The sequence below is a fragment of the Gobius niger genome (genome assembly GCF_951799975.1).
Source record: "Gobius niger genome assembly, chromosome: 13".
NCBI classification, from domain to species: Eukaryota; Metazoa; Chordata; class Actinopteri; order Gobiiformes; family Gobiidae; genus Gobius; species Gobius niger.
Window position 1 is genome coordinate 20307469 of NC_136864.1, and position 23962 is coordinate 20331430.

The 23962-nt window shown below is 42.0% G+C and overlaps 1 protein-coding gene across 1 annotated transcript in view; it reads right to left on the reverse strand.

Annotated features, from left to right (window-relative positions):
- Nucleotides 1-13394: 13394 nt before the first annotated feature.
- gpc1b (glypican 1b) overlaps nt 13395-23962 on the reverse strand; it is a 54333-nt gene continuing 43765 nt past the window's right edge. The window contains exons 5-10 of the mRNA XM_079570036.1: nt 17903-18068; nt 17612-17742; nt 15597-15725; nt 15232-15365; nt 14170-14345; nt 13395-13667 (exon numbers count right to left, since the gene is read on the reverse strand). Of these exons, the coding sequence (XP_079426162.1) occupies nt 13453-13667; nt 14170-14345; nt 15232-15365; nt 15597-15725; nt 17612-17742; nt 17903-18068 (951 nt within the window). The 3' untranslated portion in view covers nt 13395-13452. The remainder of the gene's footprint in view (nt 13668-14169; nt 14346-15231; nt 15366-15596; nt 15726-17611; nt 17743-17902; nt 18069-23962) is intronic.

Here is a 23962-nt window from a genome sequence, read left to right on the forward strand (position 1 = left end):
GTGGTAAGCTACTTCTTTAGCCACAGCTGCTCTGGGTCAGAAACACATCTGCACTTATGGTATTTCTAACCACAAATTATTTGATAGCACGTGAGGTGTTTTGCCCATGGACCAAACAATAGCTGACTAGCACAGATGATCCTCCACCCTTCTCCACTTGATACTTCTCTACTCTTCTCACTGCCACATTAGTCAAAGCAAAACATTTTTCTCAGTGTATGACATGAAACCAGAATTAACTTTTTTTTTTTTTTAGGTCTGTTTGAATTTTTAAAAATATTTATATTTGCTAAATGTCAGAAGAATGAGAGATATCGTTATTTTTTTTTATGTTTTTGTTACTTTTTACAAAGTCAGAAGTTTACATACACTAAGATTACTACAATTTGGGAAAGCCCTGGTTCATTCTTGGGTGTAATTTCAAGACACTGAAGGTGCCAGGTACATTGGTTAAAACAATGACAGAAATGTCCAGTCATCATACAAATCAGACAGAAGACGGGTTCTGTGTCCCAGAGATGAATGTGCTGTGTTTGAAATGTGAATATCAACAACACATGCAAAAGATCTGGTGAAGGTGCTGAACCTGGTAAGAGTTTGTCATTATCCACAATGAAATAAGCACTGTACCAACATGAGCTGAGAGGGTACTCTGTAAGGAAGAAGCCCTTACTCCAAAAGAAACATCAAAAAGCCAGTTTGGAGTTTGCAAATTAAAAAAGAAGGATACAGACTTTAAATTTTGGCGACATATCCTATTGTCTGCCAAAAAAAAAAAAAAGACGTTTATTTTGGCCATAATGGCCATCGTCACGTTTGAAGGAAAAAGGGGGAATCTTGCAAGCCTGAGAACAACATCCCAACTGTGAAATACGGGGGGAGGGGGGGCAGCATCATGCTGTGGGGTTGTTTTGATGCAGGACGGACTGGTGCACTTCACAAAATAGACGACATTTCCACTCTGTGGAAATACTGGAGCAACATCTCAAGACATCAGCCAGAAAGTGAAAGCTTCGGTGCAGACGGGTCTTCCAAATGGACAATGATCCAAAGCAAACTGCCAAACTGATTACAAGGATGACTAAGTCAATGTTTTGAAATGGTCATCACAAAGTCCTGATCTCAGTCCAGTTGAAAAAGTATGGGCAGAGCTGAAACAGCATGTGCACTAGGGTGCATCAAAAAATATTTTTTTTAAATTTTGATATGGCTGGGTGCCAAAAGTGTTCCAATGTATGTTTTAACAACACATGTAAAATATTTTTCCAGTACATCAAGGTTTAGGGGTGCCAACTCACATGTGTTTCTGTGGATAAAGGGGCAATGGTGCTAACCAGTCACCATAAAGCTCTGAGGCAATTTATAAGGTTTATATAAGTTTTTGTGGGGTATGTGAACTCTTATTACATATAATTACCATATCTGCAGTTGTTTCTTTGTATATTGAAATTCTTTTAGTGAAATGTAGTCATATTTAGAGGTATTTCGTGCTCACTACATCTAAGGTTAGCTTGCTAGCAACAGTTAGCTAGATAAGATAAGTTACGCTAAGTTCCCTTTATTAATGTCTGTAGAGAAGTTTGTTCTCTTCATTTGACCCATCCTCCATTTTTAGTGGTAGGGAAAACCAGAGTACCCGAAGGAAACCTATGCAAACACGGGAAGAACATGCAACCTCCACACAGTCCCTTGGTGGGAATCGAACCGGACATAAATATGTTAGCAAAGCTATCAAGCTTATCAACAACAGTAATTTGTGGGAGAAAATATCATGTTCAGAGTATTGAGGTCTCATATTTGAGTGTAGCAATGTAGCTGTTCAATTCACATTAATTTATTTGTGAGTGCAGCTAGTTACTCTGATAGTTATGTTATTGTAGGTTCTCATTGTTATGATGAATTTGACTATGTAGAGCTTTGATTTGAGGCTTATGCATGCATAATACATCATAGTGATATTAGGTATGCTAAGATACCCAATTCTATATTGTCCTTGTATCATTTTCATTCTCAGGCACTCTACAACACAACAAACGGGCGGCACGGTAGTACAGGGATTAGCGTTCGTGCTTCACAGCTAGAAGGTCTTGGGTTCGATTCCCACCCGTATGGGGCCTTTCTGTGTGGAGTTTGCATGTTCTCCCTCTCCGTGTCTGCATAGGTTTCCTCCGGGTACTCCGGTTTCCCCTACCACTAAAAACATGTATAATAGGTGAAACCTTCAGCCAAGTGATTCTGACCATCAGCCTGGCTCCACATGGCGGCACTGCCGTTGCCCACTGCTCCTTACGGGCTGCCCCAGGGGCATTGAAAGATGGGTCAAATGCAGAGGACAAGTTTCCCTACGTGACAATGCCGTATACAAACAAACAAACAAAGCCCCAGGATCCAGCTAAGATGCTGCCCTCACCAAGTGGTCCAAGCCAGACTAGCCGTCACAGCCTGGTCTTTGTTCTGGGCCCTAGCATCACCAGTGAGGATGGCATCATCACTGACATTAAGCTGTCAGATCTTGCGATGCATGCTTGCCAAGCGGAGGGTGTCCGTTTTGGGAACCTCAAAATCAGGACCTTCAGCGTGCTCTGGGCAGCTGAGTGTGAAGTGGCTGTGATGAGGACCAGCACCTCCAAATCCGAGGCCATGAAAAAGGTGCTTCAGCAGTGATGTGGTTTCTGTATCGGACTGTTGTGGTGAAGAGGGAGCTGAGCTCACGATTTACCGATCGATCTAGGTTCCCACTCTCACCTATGGTCATGAGATCTGGGTAATGACCGAAAGGACAAGATCGCGGATACAGGAGGCCCAATAGAGTTTCGCAGGGTGGCTGGGCGCTACTTTTAAGATAGGGTGAGGAGCTCAGTTACCCGGGAGTCCTATTGGGAGGAGGCCCAGACCCAGGACACGCTCGAGGGACTATGTCTCTGAGCTGGCCTGGTGTCACTTTGGAGTCCCCCCAGAACAGCAGGAGGAGGTCTGGGTGGATTGGGGAGTCTGGGCATCTCTTCACTGTCTATTGACTCCACGACCCGGCTCCGGATAAAGTGGAAGAAAATGGATGGATGGATTTTCCACTAGGGTTTGTCCTGTTAAGTGTCTCACAATTCAATGGGCGAGGAAAGCCCTTCTCTATGGTCCTCATGGAGCTGACATTGCTGTAGTACCACCCTCTGGTGACCAGGGGTGGTAAACAGGATTCTGTTTGGGACTTCAGACCTCCCTAGAACAGCTTAAAAGCCTAGCAAAGATTTATATTCTCTATATTTATATTTCTATAACTCGCTATGACCCATGTGACAATGCTGGGCGACATATTTTAAGGAACAGGCTTCAGAGAAGCATCCATGTAAGTTTCACAGATGACTCGGGACCAAAACTATGAGTGGGGCTGAATGGAACACCAGCTATCTCTTGTATATTATATCTATGGTAACAATAAAGTCAATTAGATGACAAAGAAAAATGTGAAGCATCATCCATTCCAACATGGCGCCCAAAACATTTTGTTTTGGATCTAACATGTCTGTCCGTGATTTCCATAGGTGTTTGGACCAAAATTACATAACATATAAAACAGATTTTAAACAAACTTGATACAGGCTAGCCAACCTAGAAACTCTAAAATGTTGGTGTGGATCCAACCCACAAGGAAGGTTCACAGGCCATGCGAGGATGTCCCATTGTCCTCCATTCATTTGTCTATAAGCTGTTGTAAATGAAGAATCTAGAAAGGTCAATTCTAAGAAAATCCCAAAGTTTCCCAAAGGACAGACACACTAATGTTGCTTGAGTTACCCTATAAAACATGCTTCTGTATAAAATGTAACCTTATTTTACCTTTCTGGGTCAACCTTTAGGAAAATAGACTAAAAATTGCGCATTTTTTGATATTTTACAAAAGTTCATGTGCTAGTTGGTACCCCTAAATCTCAATGGATTTCCACAAAACTTTGCAAAAGTCATTTGTATATGAATAGGAACAAAATGCAATGCCAGCCAAATTGATATGTTGGAATTAAAATTTCACCATGTTAATTTGATGCACCCTAATGTGCACGCAAGGTGGCCAACAAATTTGGGTCAGTCACACCAGTTCTGTTTGGACGAATGGACCAAAATTCCTGCCAACTATTGTGAGAAGCCACCAAATATTAATTGATAGCTTAATAGTTGGAAACTTTTGGCTTTGTAAAAAGTAATGTAAAACCATACAGAAAAGTCTGTCTCATTCTTCTGGCATTTAGCAAATACAAGTAATTTTCAAAATTCTAATTGACTAATTGAAATTTTCTAATTGAAAGTAAAAGTTAATTCTGGTTTCATGACAGATGGTGAGTAAAAAATGCAATTTTTATGAAGTGTATGTATTATATGGTTTCCGCTGTATATAAAAGAGAAAAATATTTATGAAAATATTTATGACACACTTGTAACTATCTCTTTGAATAGCAGTGTTTTTAAATGCCAGGTCTTGAATGCTCATTCCAGATCTAGTTATGTGCACTGTAGAGTGGGTAGAGGTTGCACCGATGCACAGGTTTTTCTTTTAAGTGCATCAGTACCAGCAACAAACATCAACATCATTCATTCATCATTCATTACTGTAATAGACTAGTAATATATTCTTGTCGCACCCAATACCTTCTTAGGTCACTGCAGTCTGAAAGGGTGGTTGTTGTTGTTTTGTTTTTGCTACTACACTGATGAAAGAGAATCTGGATGCCACATAATACACAGCCCGCTCAAGGATACTGTACAATGCTTTGTCTCACAGCTGCCTTTTCCTGTTGTCCCTTATGTAACTCGAGTATACCATATTTTCAAAGGAGCTCCAGTGAGACAATTGCCTCTGTGCTCTACAAATATGCAAAACAATCAGAACAGATCTGAAGTGCATGGAAAATATTGTTGCACTCCAAAATGTAGGCCAAAGTATTATTAGAAAACATTTCCTAGATCTTTCGGGAGCAGGGGATGTTCAGATGAATATGAATGGTTGAAAATAAAATGCCTGAGTCAATATGGAGACAGTGCAGGGCCCAGGTGACAGAAGAGGGGTGTGCTACAGCCGCCCTGGGGGATGGACTGGTTATTAGGCTGGGCTTTAGCTCCATCTATCTTCAGCAGTCTGGGCGCTGGCCATTGACAATATGAGCACACGGGCTGGGGCTGAATACAGATGTGCTCAGAGCAGAGTTCCCCAAATAGAGGGTCAACGCTCCCCAACACACGTACCGGCGCTTTCTGGGTCACGGCTCGAGAGAGGCGCTCCAAAAGTAGGTTCATTGTAGGAGAAGCGAGAGTGAGAGAATATGGATTTACGACAGGAAAAGGCAAAGGCCTGAGTGTTTGGACATATATTCAGCTGGGATGCTTTCAGTGTTTGTATGTGATCGGAATTTTGATCTACACATTTGGGGAAAGGAGATTTATATTCCATGATTGTTTGAATGTTGTTCAAGTTAAGTCACTTACTACCTGCCTCTAAAAATTATATCAAAAACAAAGTATCCTCCAGACCAACTTCCTGGTTTAAGATTTGGAGTCTCCTGTAGACAGTGCAATGTTTTTCTCCTCTTAAAATGCAGTATGTTCTTTATTGCCATTTCTGTGAGCTCTTCTACATTTCTTTAAAACCGCTACATTTTGTCTTGTGTGTATGAATTGGGGAATTGTTGGTACTTCTTGGTGATAAACAATAAAACAAGAGCACTTAACTGTTGCCATTAATCACAGTACAATGCAGACTAATCAACTATCTACCTTTTGCATGTTTTCTAAAAGCTGGGGATGATGGATAAGTTGTTGCGACCAACCCTTCAATCACTCTCAGGTGAGGTCTATACTGTGATTGTCTAGTGTTTGTTTGGGACATCATCTTTCACTTCGTATCATATACCTGGTGGAAGCTGTATAATGATCAGCCTCTGTGAAAAAAGCTCTCTCATTTCGCTTTGTCAACTTTTTCCACCCAATTGCAGCCTTCTGCCAGAGCGTGACCTCCACGTATAAATCAGGACACTTGAGGGGCTTTTTTTCCTGACTTCCCCCAGTGGATATGACAGATAACCACATTTTTATACAACATTATTGCAACGAAGAGAATTCTGGGGCTTGTTTTTTTCTGCTGGCTCAAAAGAACCCAATGTAATATTTTCTACCAAAATAATGTATATCCAACAGTGATAAAGAGGTTCAGTATTTCTGCTTGTTATTATTTGACACTAGAAATGAACTGGTCATGTGACTTATTCATCATCAGCTCCTTGTACCAATCAATATCCCTCCGAGTGCCAACAGTTTCCCAACGCCTAATATATATGTAGGCTACATACACTGTAAATTATGATTACGGTCATAACAGGAAATTAAGTGTTAGAACTACAAGGAGACCTTAAATCTTCTCCAATTACACTCTATTCTGTGTAGGAAGTACATTATCAAATGTGATTATTTCCATTTTACAGCAACATGTTTCTATTCTAAAAACAGGGTTTTGCCAGTACTAACTTTACATGATGTCAATAATGATTATTTGTAGTCCTGTTATGTTCACGTTCATTCTATAGTAGTTTACTAGGATTTGCCAGTATTGAATAATATAGGCTTAACATTGGCTTTACTTGCGTCTCTCTTTATCCAGTACATGTTTTTAGTTTCTCTCATTAACCTCCCCAGCGTCCTCTACTGCCCCTCTGTAACGGTAGCTGAACTGTCTGTCTAGTAACTGTATCTGGAAAAACTAAGCTATAACTTATGTTGCCTGGGATTGGGTCAGGTCATATGTCGCATGTGCAGAACAATGACTTCATCGGCTCAGTATGGACTAATCCACCTGTTTTGACTGATGTAAACTATAACTGGAGAAATAGAGATGATCATTAATTGCATCTTAAAATGTTAAGTGTTTTACACAATGTTAAATAAATTGACTTTATAACTATACTTTGTTTTGCTTTTTTACAACATTTATATCTCGTACTAAATTTGTAAAACTTCATTAAAGGGAATAACAAATAAGCCATAAAGGGAACAGGAATATTCCAGTAGCCACTACTAAGAATGATAGTACAGGTTAAGACAATATTTCAGTAACAAAAGTAATCAGTACTAGGAATTCCCAGTGTATCAGTGTATTTACAGTGTATCTTCGTCACAATTAACAGTATAGACACAAGCCACTCACGATTCTCTGCTAATTTCACTGGTTTCCCATAATACAAGCACGAGGATGTCTCTCTAGGTCTTCTGATGTGATCCTGACACTCCAGCTGAATATATTGACTTCTGGTGGTGAGGGCTGCTGTCTTGTGTTGATTGGACAGAGTCAACATACATGACAGATGACAGCCTGTGTGACACACTAAAAAGGATGTGCATGTCCTGGGGGAAGAACAGGTCAGATCAATCCCACCTCTGTCTGCCTATACAAGCATTCCCTGTCATGGGCGGGAGCATGAAAACAGAATGGGCAGAATTTTCGATTGAAAAATCCAATCGTAGATTCTGACTGACTGTTTCAGTCAACAAGCGCCATCTAGTGGTTATAATAACACTTGCATATAAAGGGTAAATCAAGTGAAGCATCACATGGGAGGCTCAATTATTGATGTAAGTTAAACAATAAAAGTGCAGGATAATAGTTAATTACCAAATTAACTACCAAATTTATTTTACTTAAATGTTTTCTTTCAGTTCTAAAATGTATTGACAAATGGTGTATGCAGTTTGAACTTGATAGAAGTGCATAAATAAAAAAAGTAAATAAATCCCTGTGTAACATTATTTCCGTTTTGGAGGTTATTGCTGTTGAATTACAATGCCTGTTTGGATAATGATGTGATGTATATGCAGATGACCAGCAGGTAAGGTCTCAGTTTTAGTTCTGCTGGACCTGAGCGCTGCCTTTGACACAGTGGACCACGGGATCTTACTTCACAGGCTAGAAAACTGGGTGGGAATCTCTGGTACTGCTCTAAACTGGTTTAAGTCCTATCTCGAGGACAGGACGTACTTTGTTGAAATTGGCAACTGTGTCTCAGACAAAATTGCCATGACCTGTGGAGTCCCCCAGGGGTCAATCTTGGGACCCCTCTTATTCAACTTGTACATGCTTCCATTGGGTCAGCTAATAAACAGCAACAATGTGTCGTACCACAACTATGCAGATGACACTCAAATCTACGTGTCACTGACGGCTGGTGAACATGGGCCTGTAGATACACTCTGTCACTGCATCCAACAGATCAGTTTGTGGATGCAAAACAACTTTCTCCAACTAAACTCAGACAAAACTGAGATCATTGTTTTTGGCCCACAGGCACAAAGACAAAGTGTTGTCAGTCACCTTGAGTCTCTCTCTCTAAAACCAAAAAATCAGGTTAGAAATCTAGGAGTGATCATGGACTCAGACCTGAACTTAAACAGCCACATCAAAGCAATAACATCAGCAGCTTTTTACCATCTGAAAAACATTGCTAAGATCAGAGGAATAGTGTCAAAACCAGACTTAGAGAGACTTATCCATGCATTTGTCTCCAGCAGGTTAGACTACTGTAACGGCCTACTCACTGGCCTCTCTAAACGAGCTATCAGACAGCTACAGTACATCCAGAACGCTGCTGCTCGAGTCCTGACAAGAACCAGGAAATATGACCATATTAGTCCAGTGCTCCGGTCTCTGCACTGGCTTCCTGTCACTCAGAGAATAGACTTTAAAACAGCTCTGCTCGTGTACAAGTCTTTTCATGGTTTAGCTCCAAAGTACATCTCTGACATGTTAGAGCCGTATGAACCATCTCGGGCCCTGAGAACCTCAGGTCAGGTCTCCTGGTGGTTCCCAGAGTCAATAATAAACACGGTGAGGCTGCGTTTCAGTTTCATGCAGCTAAAATCTGGAACAGTCTTCACGAGGATGTGAGACAGGCCTCAACTCTGACAATGTTCAAATCCAGGCTGAAAACAGTTCTTTTTACCAATGCATATGACTGAAAGTATTTATCTGCACTCTCGCCTTTTACTGTAATTGATTAATTTTATGTTGATGTTTTTATTGATTCTATTTGTTTTCAACTGTGAAGCACTTTGAATTGCCTTGTGTATGAATTGTGCTCTACAAATAAACTTGCCTTGCCTTGCCAGTGGTTTTATGGCCCTAAACACCTCCAATTCATGTGGATTTCCAATGATTAACTAATTACAATCAACCAATCATTTTGCATAAAAACCTGCTTTGGCAATGAAGTCAGTTGCGAAGCAGGGATTGAATGTGGCTGACTTAATGTACACTGTTAACCTGATAGGTGGCATGTTAGTGCTCGTGCTTTCCAGAAGATCCAGGGTTCGATTCCAACCTAGACGGGGCTTTTCTGTGTGGAGTTTGCATGTTCCTGTGTTTCCTGTGGGTACTCCTGTTTCTCCACACACAACACCTGTACAATAGGCCACTATGAATGTGAGTGTGTTTGAGAGTGTGAGTGTGGGACAATGGATGCAAATTAGCCCAAGGCTACAATCCGGTGTGGTGTGTTCATTAACATGCACTGTCCCTACCAAATAAACCAATAAAAATGATATTAGCATTAACCTTTCAGGCAATAATGCTCCCAGCATCACAACTCAACACACAAGCAAAAATGGCAGTTTTTAAATGTCAGAATTCAGAAATGCATAAATCAATTCTACGCCAGTGGAAATAGACTTGGGTCAGGGCAGACAAGGCGTTATGCTCAGGGACACAAGAGAAGTACACACTGGCTGGTGGAGATAAGGGTTCAAGTCACACTCGGGTGCAGAGGTGGGTAAATAGCCAAACAATGACTCAAGTAAAAGTAAAAAAAAAGTACTTGGAGAAAATGTAAAATACGAAAATGTTACACTACTGTTCTGAGTAACTGAACAAAAAAGTCCGATATATTTTCAATGACGCTATAAATTGGTTGAAACAAATCATAAAATAATGTGGAAATTGTGCTTACAATGAAAATTAAGGAAAATGACATGAGAATACAGAAAAAACAAATGATTCTAAAGAATAAGGTGCATGAGATTATCTACTTTATAGATCAAAGTTAAACATTTGCCACTTAAAAGGAAACCAGTGTTTTTACTCAAGTAAGTAGCCTACAGATAGATCAGTATAATTTCACTCAAGTAGAAGTAAAAAGTACTGTGTGATAAAACTACCCAAAGAAGTACAATTTCTTTAAAAAGTGTTTCTGTCCAGACCATCCCATTACACTCCAACATTCGTCAACAAACAATAGTGAATACGCACGTTGCTTCAAATGATAAGAGCATTTTGAGTTTAGCATGTTGATATACTGGTCAGTTGAATACTAACTTGGTGTATTTTCATTGCAATTACACTGTATAAACAACAAATGGCAGGCTACCTGTGCAGTTTGGATTCTACAAGGAGCTTCATGAAGATCAGAGGTCAAGAGTCATCTTGGATTGTTTGGGTCACAGAGAATGGTAAAACCTCAGGAGATTCCTTAATGTCAAATGCATACAGTTGAGCCAGCCCGGCGGTGACAAATAGAGCTGTAGAGAGTGTGTTTATGTGAATGAAGTAATCTAGGACTGATTTGCAATCTGCGCCAACAGCACCATCGGGACGCCTGTGCTGCTCTCCAAATTCTCAAAGCAACAAATTCTGCAAAAAACTGAAACTGCAAAAGAAGATAAGCCTTTGCAGCATTTTGCACGGATTTGAACTGTGTGACGACTGTCATTCCTTCACCTATAATGGGGATATTTAGACAGCACTCAGTCAGGGGACATTTATAACAAGCAGTTTGACAGACACAGAATGCAGCAAAAACAATTCAGGATCTACCTCGTCACCACCAACAGGGATTGCGATAGTTTATTTCGTCCAGTAGAGGGCGGTGTTTGTCTTGTTATGGATTGAGAGAAACCTGGTTGGGCTGATCCATCAGCAGCATCATCATAGCATTTTGATTGTTGATAGTGAATTTGAGGAATGAAACACAATTGAGTCTTCAAAATGTTCATCTAGTGCTGTAGTTCTCACCTGGAATGGTTTGAACCCACCATCAGTCTATGACGACAAGCTGCAGTCCGAATATTTATTTCAACCTGTAAATCACACAGTAGTTTGAATATGTTAAACAGAATGCAGCATACAGTATCCCCCCCACAGATGACAGTTTTAAGCACTGAATACACCTAATGTAGGAATCATGATCAGAACAACTCAGCATGACTTTTCCAGACTCATGTTTTGCTACTTTTTCAGAAGTGAAAACCTTGTGACTCCCTCTTGGGCCCTGACCCACCAGCTGATAACCGCTGATCCACAGCTTTTGACATCTTCTCCAGTGCTTCGTAATCATTATGTAACGCGGGTGTAATAATCAACAGCATGTTATTATTTTTTGTAATCCCATTTCCCTACACAAAGAGCACAGTGTAGTGTGCTTTAAACATGTGGCAGTTTGCCTCAAAGTGGCAGCACCGCCGAGCAGCAGCTGTCCCTCTGACATCATCACTGGAGCGCCCGGCCCGTTTTAGGTCTGCCCCCAAAGCATTCTGGGAAGCCACGGGGGCAAATGAAACCACTAGCTTTTCTTTAGCTGCAAACCCACTGAACTCTGGCAAAGAGGGTTAATCCCCGGTCTGAAACGGAATGACGACAGAGACGTTTTGAAAATCTTAAAATGTATATAATTGACACAAGATTTCAGATACAACAGCAAATGAGACGTTTTTGTATTTTCGAAACTTTCCGCCCGTCTGTCGTCACTGTTAAGCACAAACTCTTGATTTCAGAACAAAATGAACGCAAAACAAAACGATTCAAAGTCATTTTTTTTGTTGTTTTCCTCATGAATTGGCAATCTCCCATTATTTTTGTTGCGGGTAAAGTCGTCCACACGTGCCATATATCTACATAGTCTGCATAAACACCACAATAATAGTCATTTCTGGAAGGTGGTTACTCTCGTCGGTGTCTTGTGCAGAACTTATAAAAGTGCAGTTTTTTTTTGTTTTAATATTCAGGGCAAGGAGGGAGAGAGACAAATGAACTTGTGAAGAGAAGAAAAAGGGAGGGAAGGGAGGAGTTGTGCAAATTTCAGCGGATGACGTCACGGCCCGCACACTGAAACACAAAAAAATGGAATGTCGGCCATTACAGGTGGAGTTTTCTCTTCGACAACTTTCAAATCTCCCAAAATGAACCCCAGTTTTTTTTTGTTGTTGTTTTTTTTCTTCTTTTTTTTTCCTTTTTTTTTTACAAAGTGGCAAAGGCAGTCGATTTTTTCAAAGCAGGGATGAGAAACACACGCACGACGAAAGCACTTGGAAAATAAAAAGCGTTTTCTCAAAATCTTTCCGACGACGGGCGAAGATGGGCTCCCAAGTGTATTTCAAATTATGAAGAAAAGAAAAAAAAAGAGTCAGAATGGATCGTCCCCAAAGTGGCTTTTATGCATATCCTCATGCCAGTTGTCGCATCAATTTTGGGATTACAGAGTTAAAACCTCCTTTTAAAAAAAAAAAACCCAGATGACTTTCTTGTTTTGGTAATCTGTCCAATACATTTCCTTTGCCTTTCTAACAAGATTCACAAGGCTCACTAAAATCCCCTACGGTCGTACTTCGTCCTCTATACACACTGTTTCTGTTTTGCCATGATTGCCCATTTTTTTTTCTCCCAACTCACTTCCTTGATAAAGTTTCTTCTCTTCTGGTTTCTAGCATGGGCAAACCCTGTATACTGTAAATGGTGTCCTAAAGATGTCGTCTTAGGAAGAATCACCGGAGATTTGACCAATTTCCTCAGCAAAAGTAATGAAAATTGAATGCAGTGGTGAGTATCTTCCATTGTGCTGGGCTATTGCCGGTGTTGTGCAGACTTACTGGATTCAAATTCTGAAAAATATATTAAAAAAAATACTACAAAAAGAAGTGCTACATGACAAAATCATTGAAAGCGCGCTACACCTTTTAGAAACTAAAACTTGGAAATTACCTTTGCAATACTATATGCCCATCTTAGTACTTTTGAGAGAAACGGAGAAAGTGCTGCTATGAAGGAGTGGCCTATACAAGGAAGGGTGTATCTTTCATAATCTTTCTCATGGCGTCAACACCACCGATACATTACAGTCTGACTGCTCGTACAAATATACTCTCGAGAAGGACCCAAACACCGGCAAATGATATACAATGTGAAAAAAGACCAGCTCTAATGAATAAAAAAAGAAAGAAAAAGAAAGAAAAAAAAAAATCATAATAAAAGCAAGAAAACATCACTGGAGAATCCTGTTTCATCCAAGTTCATCCATTTTTAACCTTTAGCAGTTCCTGTTGTTCCGTTTTGGCTTCTTCTCCTCCCCGCCCTCGCAGACTCCGCCTCTCCCCCCACCTCCCCCGTACCTGTTAGTTCCTTTGCTTAGTCCCAAGTTTGGAGCGGTTTCCAGTCTATTATCGCCGCAGCAGTAGCATTATGAGCGGTGAGAGGAGGAGAGAGGGGAGACAGGGGAGGCTGTGCGCCGCGGCTGAGCGCATGACCACCCGCCCGTCCACCGGGGGGTTGGGGTAGTATTTGGGCTGGTTGGAGGTGGGCGTGTCTCGGCGCGTGCCCCGGGAACAGAGCTCGTCGGTGCACATGCCACTTCCCGATCCGCTGCCGTCGTCACCTGGCAGAGAGAGGGGGTTGAAGTTTGACGATAGGTTGCATGTTGACGTATTGAATGCATAGAATATCTAATAACCACTAGTTGGACATGTAGCAAGGTTAATTATGAACAAAAGAAACCGGAGACCGTATGCAGTAAAACACAAGGAAGACTAAATGACTTCTAAAATTCACTGAATGTGTCTCATTCTTTTGAGACTGGAGTGCTGAAGGATTTAGAGTGTTTACCAAACAAGGCAGAAAGGGTCTAGAGGCTGCACCCACTAATTTCGTTCCTGTGAATCATTTCCCATGATGCATAAACAGAATAATTCAAAATGTGTCTCTAATTTATGCCGTCTGCCTTTTCAAATGTAATCTCATTTTAGATGCCTTTTTGCTTGGGGAATGAGATACTGACTTGTTTATTTGCTTTAATCCAGACCTTTTAAGTAAGTGGCTGGTCTTTGATAAACTTTTAGGGCTTTTTTTTTCAGGACTTATGGCACGGAGGATGAACTCACTGGTGTCCTGGAAGTCCACGTCATTGCCGTTGAGGGCGTTTTTGAGCCGGTGCGTCATGATTTTGAGCTGCATGATCTGCTGCCGGATAACCATGTCTGGTTTGGTGATGTCGATCTCCACCTCAGGGTTGTTGATTTGGCTGGCCAGGCCGTCACCCATCACCTCGGGCAGATATCTGGGACACAATGGTCATAGCATTCAACTCACACATTAAGAAGTTTGAAAGAAACCACAATAGAAGGCAAGCACAAGATTACTTAAAGGTGCATCATGGAACGTTCTAGAAACCCTAAAAAACAATCGGTCTTTGAGCGTCATAGAGGCCACTGAGATGGAAAGTAAAGGCCTATTTTAGATTAGAGGTGTCACATGATAAAAAAGTAAAATTAGACAGTTCCCTGTATTCAATACTGAATTATAGAGTGAATCTTGCAAATAGGTGCATTTCAGTCTCCCATCATAAACTATGAAGAAACAAAAGTTCAGAGGGGCCTAGGGGTCATTATGTGGGCCCTCCAGTCTTAAAGCAGTGCTAAGTAACTTGTTTACCTTAATAAATCCTTTTCGTAGTCCCTCTGGGGCTAATACAAGTGTTAATGGGATGATTGGGGGGTCTTTCATCTTCCCCTGGTGTTTCTGGTCAGAAAACCACAATTCCAACTTCGCTGCCTCCAGGTCAGAGGCGCAATACGCTAACAGGCTAAGGGGAAAAGCTGACTGCGGGCTAGAGCCACTTAAACAGTATTTACAGCCAAGTTTGAGTGAAAACATTATCTCCATTGTGTAATTAGATGTACAATATCCCTCTCTCCCTTTGTCTTTTCTGTCACCGTAGTATTTACTCTCACGGACAATTAATGACTAAAAGAACGCAACATGCTACGACACCAGCGCACCAGTGCAGTGGCGCTTGTGGCCTCTAGGGGTATGAGTTACCTTGTACTGCTTTAAACCTTTCGCATATTACACTTTGGTTCGTTTGCTGTGCATTATGTTTGAAACTTTGACAGAATAGGACTGCCGGTTGAGCAACAGTAAGATGACAGAGCTATGTGTAGTACCTCGCTCGACTCATGCCGTTCCAGCATTTGTCCTCGGCTCCTGTCCCCGTAGCAATCCGGTCACTGCAGAGGACGCTGGGCAGAGACACCCAGTACGCCTGCATGTTCCTCAGTCTCACGATCACGTCTAACACCTAAAACAACCAAACATCATCAACTTCAGCTAGCTAGCCTTTGCCACCAGCCACACATAAGCAAGACTCTCTTGAATCCCCCATCATTCATTTCTATCACCTGTAATTAGTCAAATTTTAGTGGGTAAATAACCTTGAAATAGTCATTTACTTCATAATTACAAATGACGCGAGTAGAAGAGGATGAGTGGGTGACTACTTAAGACACATTTGCAAAGGGGTAGAACTCACCAGCATATTGAGGGTGCTGGAGCTGCTGCCCAGGCTGTCTTCCACTGTAATCCTGGCTTTCTTCACCTCCTCATCTGCCCCTGTGCTGCTGGTAGCCCCATCTCTCAGGTCACCGCATTTCTGGAACAGCTGCAGTGGGACAAAGAAATGAACTAATTTCGAATGATGTACCTAAAACATCAAGCAAAGACAGTAAGTTGCGAGTTACAAAGTGACTTTAGCTTCGGCTGACTGTTGCAAAACTAATTAAAAATAGTTAGCAAGAAATTGTATAGCCTTGCTGCGAGGCGAGTGCTTAACGTGCCACCTGGGAACATAGAAACTGACTACTCTCAAGTCGCACATTAACAGAGAATAGTCAAGAGTGATTCTATCTGCATATGTGCCAGGGAAACTTGAAACACTTTTTGCCAAAAAACTTGATCTTCTAAAACCAACAGGGACGGGTTACGAGGGAGATTTACATAACCCCGCAGTGAGTGGCACGGGGCACTGAGCAAATGAATCACAGTTTCAGAACGTGCTACGCGTCCCCATTGGCCTTAACATTTTTATAAACACAGCTCGGGGAATACATTGAAAACCTCAGTCAATCTGTCATGCAATCTGGCCTGTTTACGGGAGCATCAGAAGTCTGAGCCTTCGGACGAAACGGCAAACTAATCCTGTCTTTAGCCTACAGTATTTTCTCTGAATCATTGGCGTTCAGATTAAAGTGAAGCGTATGCAGGAGCTAAAAGGTTCTGCTGCCTTGACTACTCTATCAAAGTGAGGGAGAACGTAGCCTCATAAGGATCATGTCAGTGCATTACGTGAATGCGAGATAATCATGCACTGCAACCGGATTATGAAAAAGATTTGGAAGAATGAATGTGTGTAAGAAAATTTCGTCTTTTTGGTGAATAGCGCTCCTGACATGGGATACAGTGACTGCGAACCTCTGCCAATGGCCTCTCCGAAATCATTCACTCAAACTTTAGCATTTGTTGTTTCGATGCTCTTTTCTGCTGTCTTTCTTTTCTATTTGAAAGCAAAAGCACAGACATCAGTTGACTCCGGGACAAGCATCAGCAGCAGCAGCAGCAGCAGTGACAGCGGTGACTGAAGCTGGTGTCATTACCATACAGAAGGGGGTCAAATGTCACGGTGCCAGCCTATGCAACGTCTCACAGCGGCGAAGCACAGAAGCGTCTTTGTCCGCACTCGGCACTATCTCAACTGTTTCCCACCTTCACCAAACCTCAGTCAGACTTTCATTGCTGCCGGTGGCTTTTAGGGCCCACATAAAAGTGTTGCTCAAACACATTAGGCGGAGAAGAGGAGCCCGGGGCAGCAGGCGCTCGCATGACTCACACCCAACACTTTTATTTCCACTGCTTTGGCATTAAAGCAGGGGGAGCTGAGGTGTTACCTTTTCAATTAGACGATTGCATGGACATGTTAAAATCTGTCTAGATATTTTTCTCAAGACCCATACAGAGATGAAATAAAGTTTAAAGGTTCAACCTGCTGTTAACCTTTAGTTGACTTGTGGTTTCAGTCAAACTGCTTCATGGCAATTATTCTGAGCAGATTTTGCCCACAGTGTTTATACTAGTTATAACAGGGCCGGACAAGCATCATTTGACTTGGGGCCCCTCATAAAACTTGTGCTGATTGGGCTCAATACAACACAAATTATATTTAACTTCTCTCACTTCTTGAAGGGAAAGGTCCTTTTAAGATGACATTGACATCTAAGCACATGAACAATTCAAAAATAAATGAAGGCAACGAAAATTTAGCTAGGCGAGGCTAAATAAACAGAATTTCATTATTTTCTTTATTGTACCACAGTTTTCACTACATTGTTTTGAATATTTTCTACAATAAAAATGTGGGCACTCTTCGGGGGCCTCTGGTTGCCTTGGGGCCCTAAGCAGTTGCTTAATCTGTTTACAGGCAGGGCCGGCCCTGCGTTAAACAGTGTTTAATGGAATTATGTGACTGCAGCATCAGTATGGCAATATGCTTACCTTGCTGTTGATGCTTTCTATGTTGTCCATCATGGTGTACATAGCTTCTGATATGCGGAACGGCAGCGAAAGGATCACCACATCTACACCGGTCGGCCCCTCAAAGCGATTTGCCACTTGTGTTAGTGTATCTGCAACACACACAACGATATATGAAGAAAATATATAGCAAGAGCATAAACAGTTGACCTTACGTAAGAAGAGCGGTAGAGTTATTTATCATTGGACTTAATCCTATGTTTAAACTAGTGGTGTCCTTTGCACCATCTGCTGAGCTGAAGTGGAGCCCACCTGCCAGATGCCTCCACTCGGAGTTGAGGTCGGCCTGGTTGGCGAGGCAGCCCTTCATGACGTTGCTGCAGTAGTTGGCACAGGGGCGTGCCGAGGCCATGCCGCGGCAGTGGGGGCAGTAAGTCATCTTCATCATGGCCCGCATGCACTCCTGGCTCAGCTGCACCTGGACACAAGCAGGAAGTAAACATGCATCACAACACCTGGCGAGGTTAATGTTAAGAAGGCGATTTAGATTATAAACTAGTTACGGTGGAAGTAAAAGCTCAGTCTGATCACCACAGTGTGCCTGCAGTCACTGTAGTTACATTATCTTGTCTGGATCCGAACTATCTAAAGGACAGTTCATCCACCATCCACCAAGTGCATCAATTCTACATGCTTTCAAATCAGCTGAGCTTAATCTAATTGTTTTCTGTTTGAGATGTAAGGATAACCTCGTTTGGACAAGTCCTCCCTGGCTGGCGTATGGATCAAGAATGGCACACCAACACAGAGCAATCTTAAGCTCCCCAAAGAAAGCCCAAATCCTCCCAAGACTAAAGCAAGAAGACATGAAAGCCAAAATCCAGAGGGTCTTTTTGCAGCTCTTTGTATCTACTCTCCTCCACACTGACCAATATGCACACAGGATTCAAACATCTAAAATTGAAAACAAAACAAACTTTCTGTGCTGAACAATAATATCTTACATTGTGGGTTTTCAACAACTTTCTGGTGACCTCAGAGCCAAATAATAAAGACAGCACTGGTTTTGACTTGTTGAAATGCCATGTCTGTTCTTCTCTACAAGACGTTTCCTCAGACCTTACATGTCTCTGCACAGTCAGTGATGGGTTCAGAGCAGTAGGAGGTCAGTTCCCAGTGTGACCTTTTTTTTCTCTCCAAACTTTTCTTTCCTCACGGCAGACTCACATTCAGCACAGTTGCCTCGGTAACCACTTTGAGAGAATTAGCTTTTTATTTCCCATGAGATAAAAAGGCCCCGCACTTTCATAGGCTACAAGTATTCCTCGCCGCATCCTTCCTGCCTCCGCCGATTCTCCCTATCCCACGAGGCTGCTCCCCTAGGAACGGAGCCTTGGTGCGTGAAAAGCGAAACTGGGTTAATACCAGTAAGCTCTGTTCTGCAGAGAGTTGGGCTCTGCATACAGAACCAGAGGAAGAGTGTGTGTGTAAAGGATGGCACAGGCCAAGCTACGCATACAAAAGTGCTCGGAGCTGACATCTGGGCCGGGCTGAAGCTTTTTCGGGAAAGTGCTCTCCAACAGAAAAGTCAACTCAGATCCCTTTTACTCAAATGTAAACTTAAACAGGACAAGAATAAGAATCACAGGGACACTATACAATACTTGACAGAAGTGCTTACAGCGGCTGAAATAAAAGCGCTTTTCAATTTGTCTCTGGGATCGCCATCACAAATCATCCGTCCACACAATGATGTGCATATTGATTCAGCGTCGGCACATGCCCCTGCTTCAAGGACCAAACCCCCAAGTCTTATATGCAGTTACTTACGCATTTAGGGTGGGCGGCATGCCCTTTCCACTCAACAGTGGTTAACTGCATCAATATTTTCTCTCAAAAACATATTTTCTTAAAGTGATAGTTTGTAAGATTGCAAAATGACATAGCAAGAGAGACAGAGAGAAATACAATAATATCTCAAAACAATCACGTCCCCCCTCCTCCTCTCCTGATTGAGCCTATCCTTCAGAAAAAATATTTAACTATTCAATATTACTTATGTTATGTCAAATTGCAAGCAATCAATTATATGAAATCTATGGAATATGTAAAACATTTAAACCTACAGTCTATCACTTTAACGTAAAAAAGAAGAAAGTTTGTTGTTTACACTAAATAATGAATTCTGTATTTACTGTGTTATTGAAAGTGTATAATAAAAGCTCATTACATAACATGGGTAGCCACAGCAGGCCACATGCCAAGGTTAGCCCTGGTAACTGCATTTGAACATTAAAAACTATCTTTCTCTGGGAGATGAGGAGGATCAAGCGTCAAAGCATCCAAAATTCTCACTGAAGTCTATGAGTCAGCGCCCGTCTCCTCCCTCCATTACCCCTCTGCTCATTAGACAGGCATGAGTCAGACCAGCGCAGTGTTTTGGTACAGGGAAGAAGAACTCCACAGTTCTCATCGGGAGCCACTGCAGGAGGGAGGGGTGGGGGGGTGTTGGGTGCTCTTAATGAAACGCTTGTACTGAGGAGAGCAGAAAGCCATATTAATCTAAGCGTGGAAGTTGCATCAGCCGTACAGTATTAGCGAGCGGATCCTGACATGAAACACTGTCTTCTCGCGGCTAATTGGGGCGGATGCTGACAACTTCCTCTGTAACCTTGGAGTTGTGGTGAAGCCGGGAGATCGCAGGCAGGGGCCTTTCCAAATGAGTGTCTGTAGTCGGACTCATTGACCTCGGCTGGCAACTCATCATCATGTTCATTATTAGCTGATTAGGTAATAATGGATCAACGCTGCTAGACAGTTTTGTGCCCTTGTATTCCCGACAACTTGAATGCAGAGCATTTCCACAAATTAGTTTATATTGTACTTGCAAATTAGATCAGATCAGATTTTTTCTTAAACTGTATTTAACCTCTTTTTTTTTCATCTCTTTTTCGTTGTTGTGTTTTCATTCTTGTTTTCATCTCGTTTTTGTTGCTATTTTGAGTCTTTAGACTTGGGTAAAGCCGAACGGGAGAAAATGTGCTTGGTTCAAGTGTGGGGCTAAGAGTCAGAAATGTGGGGTCAGTTTGCGCTTTCAATAAATAGACTTTCACTTGGACACACCTGATATTAGTATTGAAACTCTGACCTTCTTGTCATGAGGCAGATGTGATGACTGCTTTTCTGCAAAGTTCAGTAGAAACGTCTCTCCCTTTGGTTTACAGACTATAGGTGTAGTTTGACATGGGAGTCAAAAATTCTACGGCATTATTAGCAAAAGTACTAATCAAGTTATCTTGGCTCGAACCACAAACAAATCATCGTACTGTGTGTATCATCTTGACTTCAATAGAGAAATACCGCCTCCTGCTGCACTCCATCTGAGCTATCCTGAAAAATATACTTTAGAGCCATGGTTCACTTGCCGTAGGCTTTGAACGTCAACTGCTTTCTCCACAAACTCGGATGAGTGCTATGCTCTGGTCGGCCCGGCATCTTTGGGGTTCGGTCTTTCCCGCTGTCTTCCCTCTAATTAGTCAGAATATATAGTCGACCTCTCCCCCCTGTATACGGCAGCCAGCTGATCCAGACTCCTCGCCTCCAGAGTCGGCACGTGGCCTGCTTCCTCTACTCACTCCCCCCCCCCCACCCCTGGGAAAAAAAGCTGTTTGGGATAGAAAGGGGGGAGAGTTAAGGGCAGGACGCCGGGTGTGAAAGGAAGGGATTTAAGTATGTAAGCTTAAGGAATGGAGGCTCATTTATTCAAGTAGAAATAATGCACTGAAGTATGTTGAGAAGCATTACATGCATTAGGCAACATTAGGCACTAGTTGTAGCTGTAGCACAGGTAAAGATAGAAAAGTGGAAGGATCCAAATGCAACCTGAAGAGGCTGCCGACTAGTAAATCCTGCATGTGTAGGATGTGAAAAGTGCTCTTTCAGTGCGCTCAAATTGCCTTCAGTACAAAACATGTGCTTTAGCAGCACATCAGTTTTAGCAATCAACCTTTTTGTCACATTTGATTATTCGGAATGCGTATTTTATGTATCCTGTGTGTTAACATGTGTTTGTATTGTCTCTGGTTGATTTTCACTGCTAGCTCTCACCAGACTACCAACAAAACAATTGATCGTGGAGCATCGTAGAGGCGCCATGCCAATCACTCATAGTTTAGTTTAGCTTATTTGAGCAACATCAAAGCAGAACTAAGTAACTCATGCCCCTAGAGGCCATAAGTTAGCTTTGCCTGTTAGCCTGTTAGCTTCCTCTTTGTGATTCTATTGGTGTGTATTGGTGGCTCTGACCTGGAGGCAGTGAAGTTGCAATTGTGGTTTTCTGACTAGAGACAACAGGGAGAGATGAAAGACCCCCCCAATCCTCCCATTAACACTTGTATTACCCCCAGAGGGACTACAAAAACGTGTTAAGGTAAACAAGTTACTTCTTCTTCTTTAAAAGTACTTATACGGTCCAACCCCTTATACAAATATCAAGTTTTCCCCATAATGCTCTGTGTTAAATTAGCACTGCTTACACTAATAAGGGAGCAGCAAAGGACGGCACTCTACAAGCACAAAAAAACATAATTTGCCCACAAAAACTCTAAAGGATGACAGGGAGGTTTTTCTTCCATATTCTTTAAAAATTGGTCAGTCTAGCATTTCTTCTTATCGGTGACATTTTAATCTGCATAAGCAAAGGACAGTGCTAAGGGCAGACACCAGAGTTATGAATATAAAGCAGAACAGCTTTGTCAAATCTTATAATTGTTCAATATAATGTGTATGCTGGGTGTGCAGGGTATTTTAATCAACCTATAGTGCTCTAAGTGCTCAGAAAGTCAAGGCTCTGTTGAGGTTCTGGCAGAAAATGTGCGGTGCTTCATCATACAAAGATCATGCTTCACTTACTGAGACCATTATTGGGTTAGACAGTTTTCAAAGAAGCAAACTGACCTGAACTTGAAATTTGAGGAAACACGTTCCAAATGAATTCAATGGAAACCCCCTTTAATAGAGAACAGATGTGTCATAAAAGCTGAATTAAATGTTCTTTTATAAAGTTGCCAAGTGCTGTAATTTGATAAAGTGACATTTTTGCTAGGGGTATTTATAGTCTCGATATAACACACAGCATAATTTGTAAAGTATTTTGTAAAGGAACAAAATAGCTTAAATGTTTAATTGAGTTTTTGCATGAAAGGCATGATTAAGTAAAACAATAATACTTAATCATATTTACTCACTTTCTGTAATTTAAATCAAAGCAAGAATCGGGACTGCTACACCTTCTCTGCCACTGTGTATTTTCTTCAAACCCGATTTTACCTACTTTATGTCTCGGCTATAAATCCACCAGACAAGGTTTACTGACACTTCTCCTGTTCGTTTCTCTGTATTGGTTCTTTGCAGGTCCTCCACACAGAATCGGCTCCTAATTGAACTGTCTTGAGCGGCTGTATACACCAGGAAGTGCTTATATTTGCTGACGCTCCTCCCTGGGACAGCGCTCCAGGCAGAGACGCATCTCCTCCCCTGATCTGGATGCAGCCTGTGTTCTCTGGCAGCACTAAACACATCTATCACGCTGGGAAACATCACGCAGCATTGATCCATCTCTCAAAGCCAACACGTGGCCTTGTGGTCCACCAGTGTCTCCTCCTCCGCCTATACTTTGTCATGCTTCTTTAAAAACATACCCTGACCTTGCGATATTTCACCCCGCTCGATTGTTAATATTCATCCGAGCTGCGGCATCTGTTTCCTCCGAGGGTATAACGCGTCTACATCTCTCAAGGGTCCGCGGCTGCTCTGGATGAGTAGGGAGAGAATTTCCACGGATACGGGCCACCTCGCTAGAATGATTTCCGCCGGGATCGCAACCTCGCTCCTGTCTACTACTCCGAGGAGACCATTTCTCCGGGGACGCATTAACCCTCCGTGCAGACATTGATCAGAGTGGAGCTGACATTAACTGTGGCGGCGGGGGCTGATTGGCAGTTCCCCGGGCCGAGCTTTATGGACCCACTCATCTGCACCAACATGCATTTGTCATTGTTACGGACGCCGAGTGTGACCGTGCATGTCCTGTCGTACCGCGGGAACGGGAGGGCAGAAAGGGAGTAAAGAGAATGCATTAGTCAACATAGCCATCAATGTATTTTGCAGTGCATGGGCTGCCTTAAAGGGATATTTCAGGATTTTTTTTTTTACATAGGGCTTAATTTCCGAGTTATCCAGAGTGTTGTTGGTTTCTGGAGATTTAAAAAATATATATATATATCCATGCAGTCCTTATATTTGAAGTTGAGTTTAGTGATGCTAGGCTAGCACATGTCTATGGAAAAAAACCTCTTCAAAATTATGGGGTAG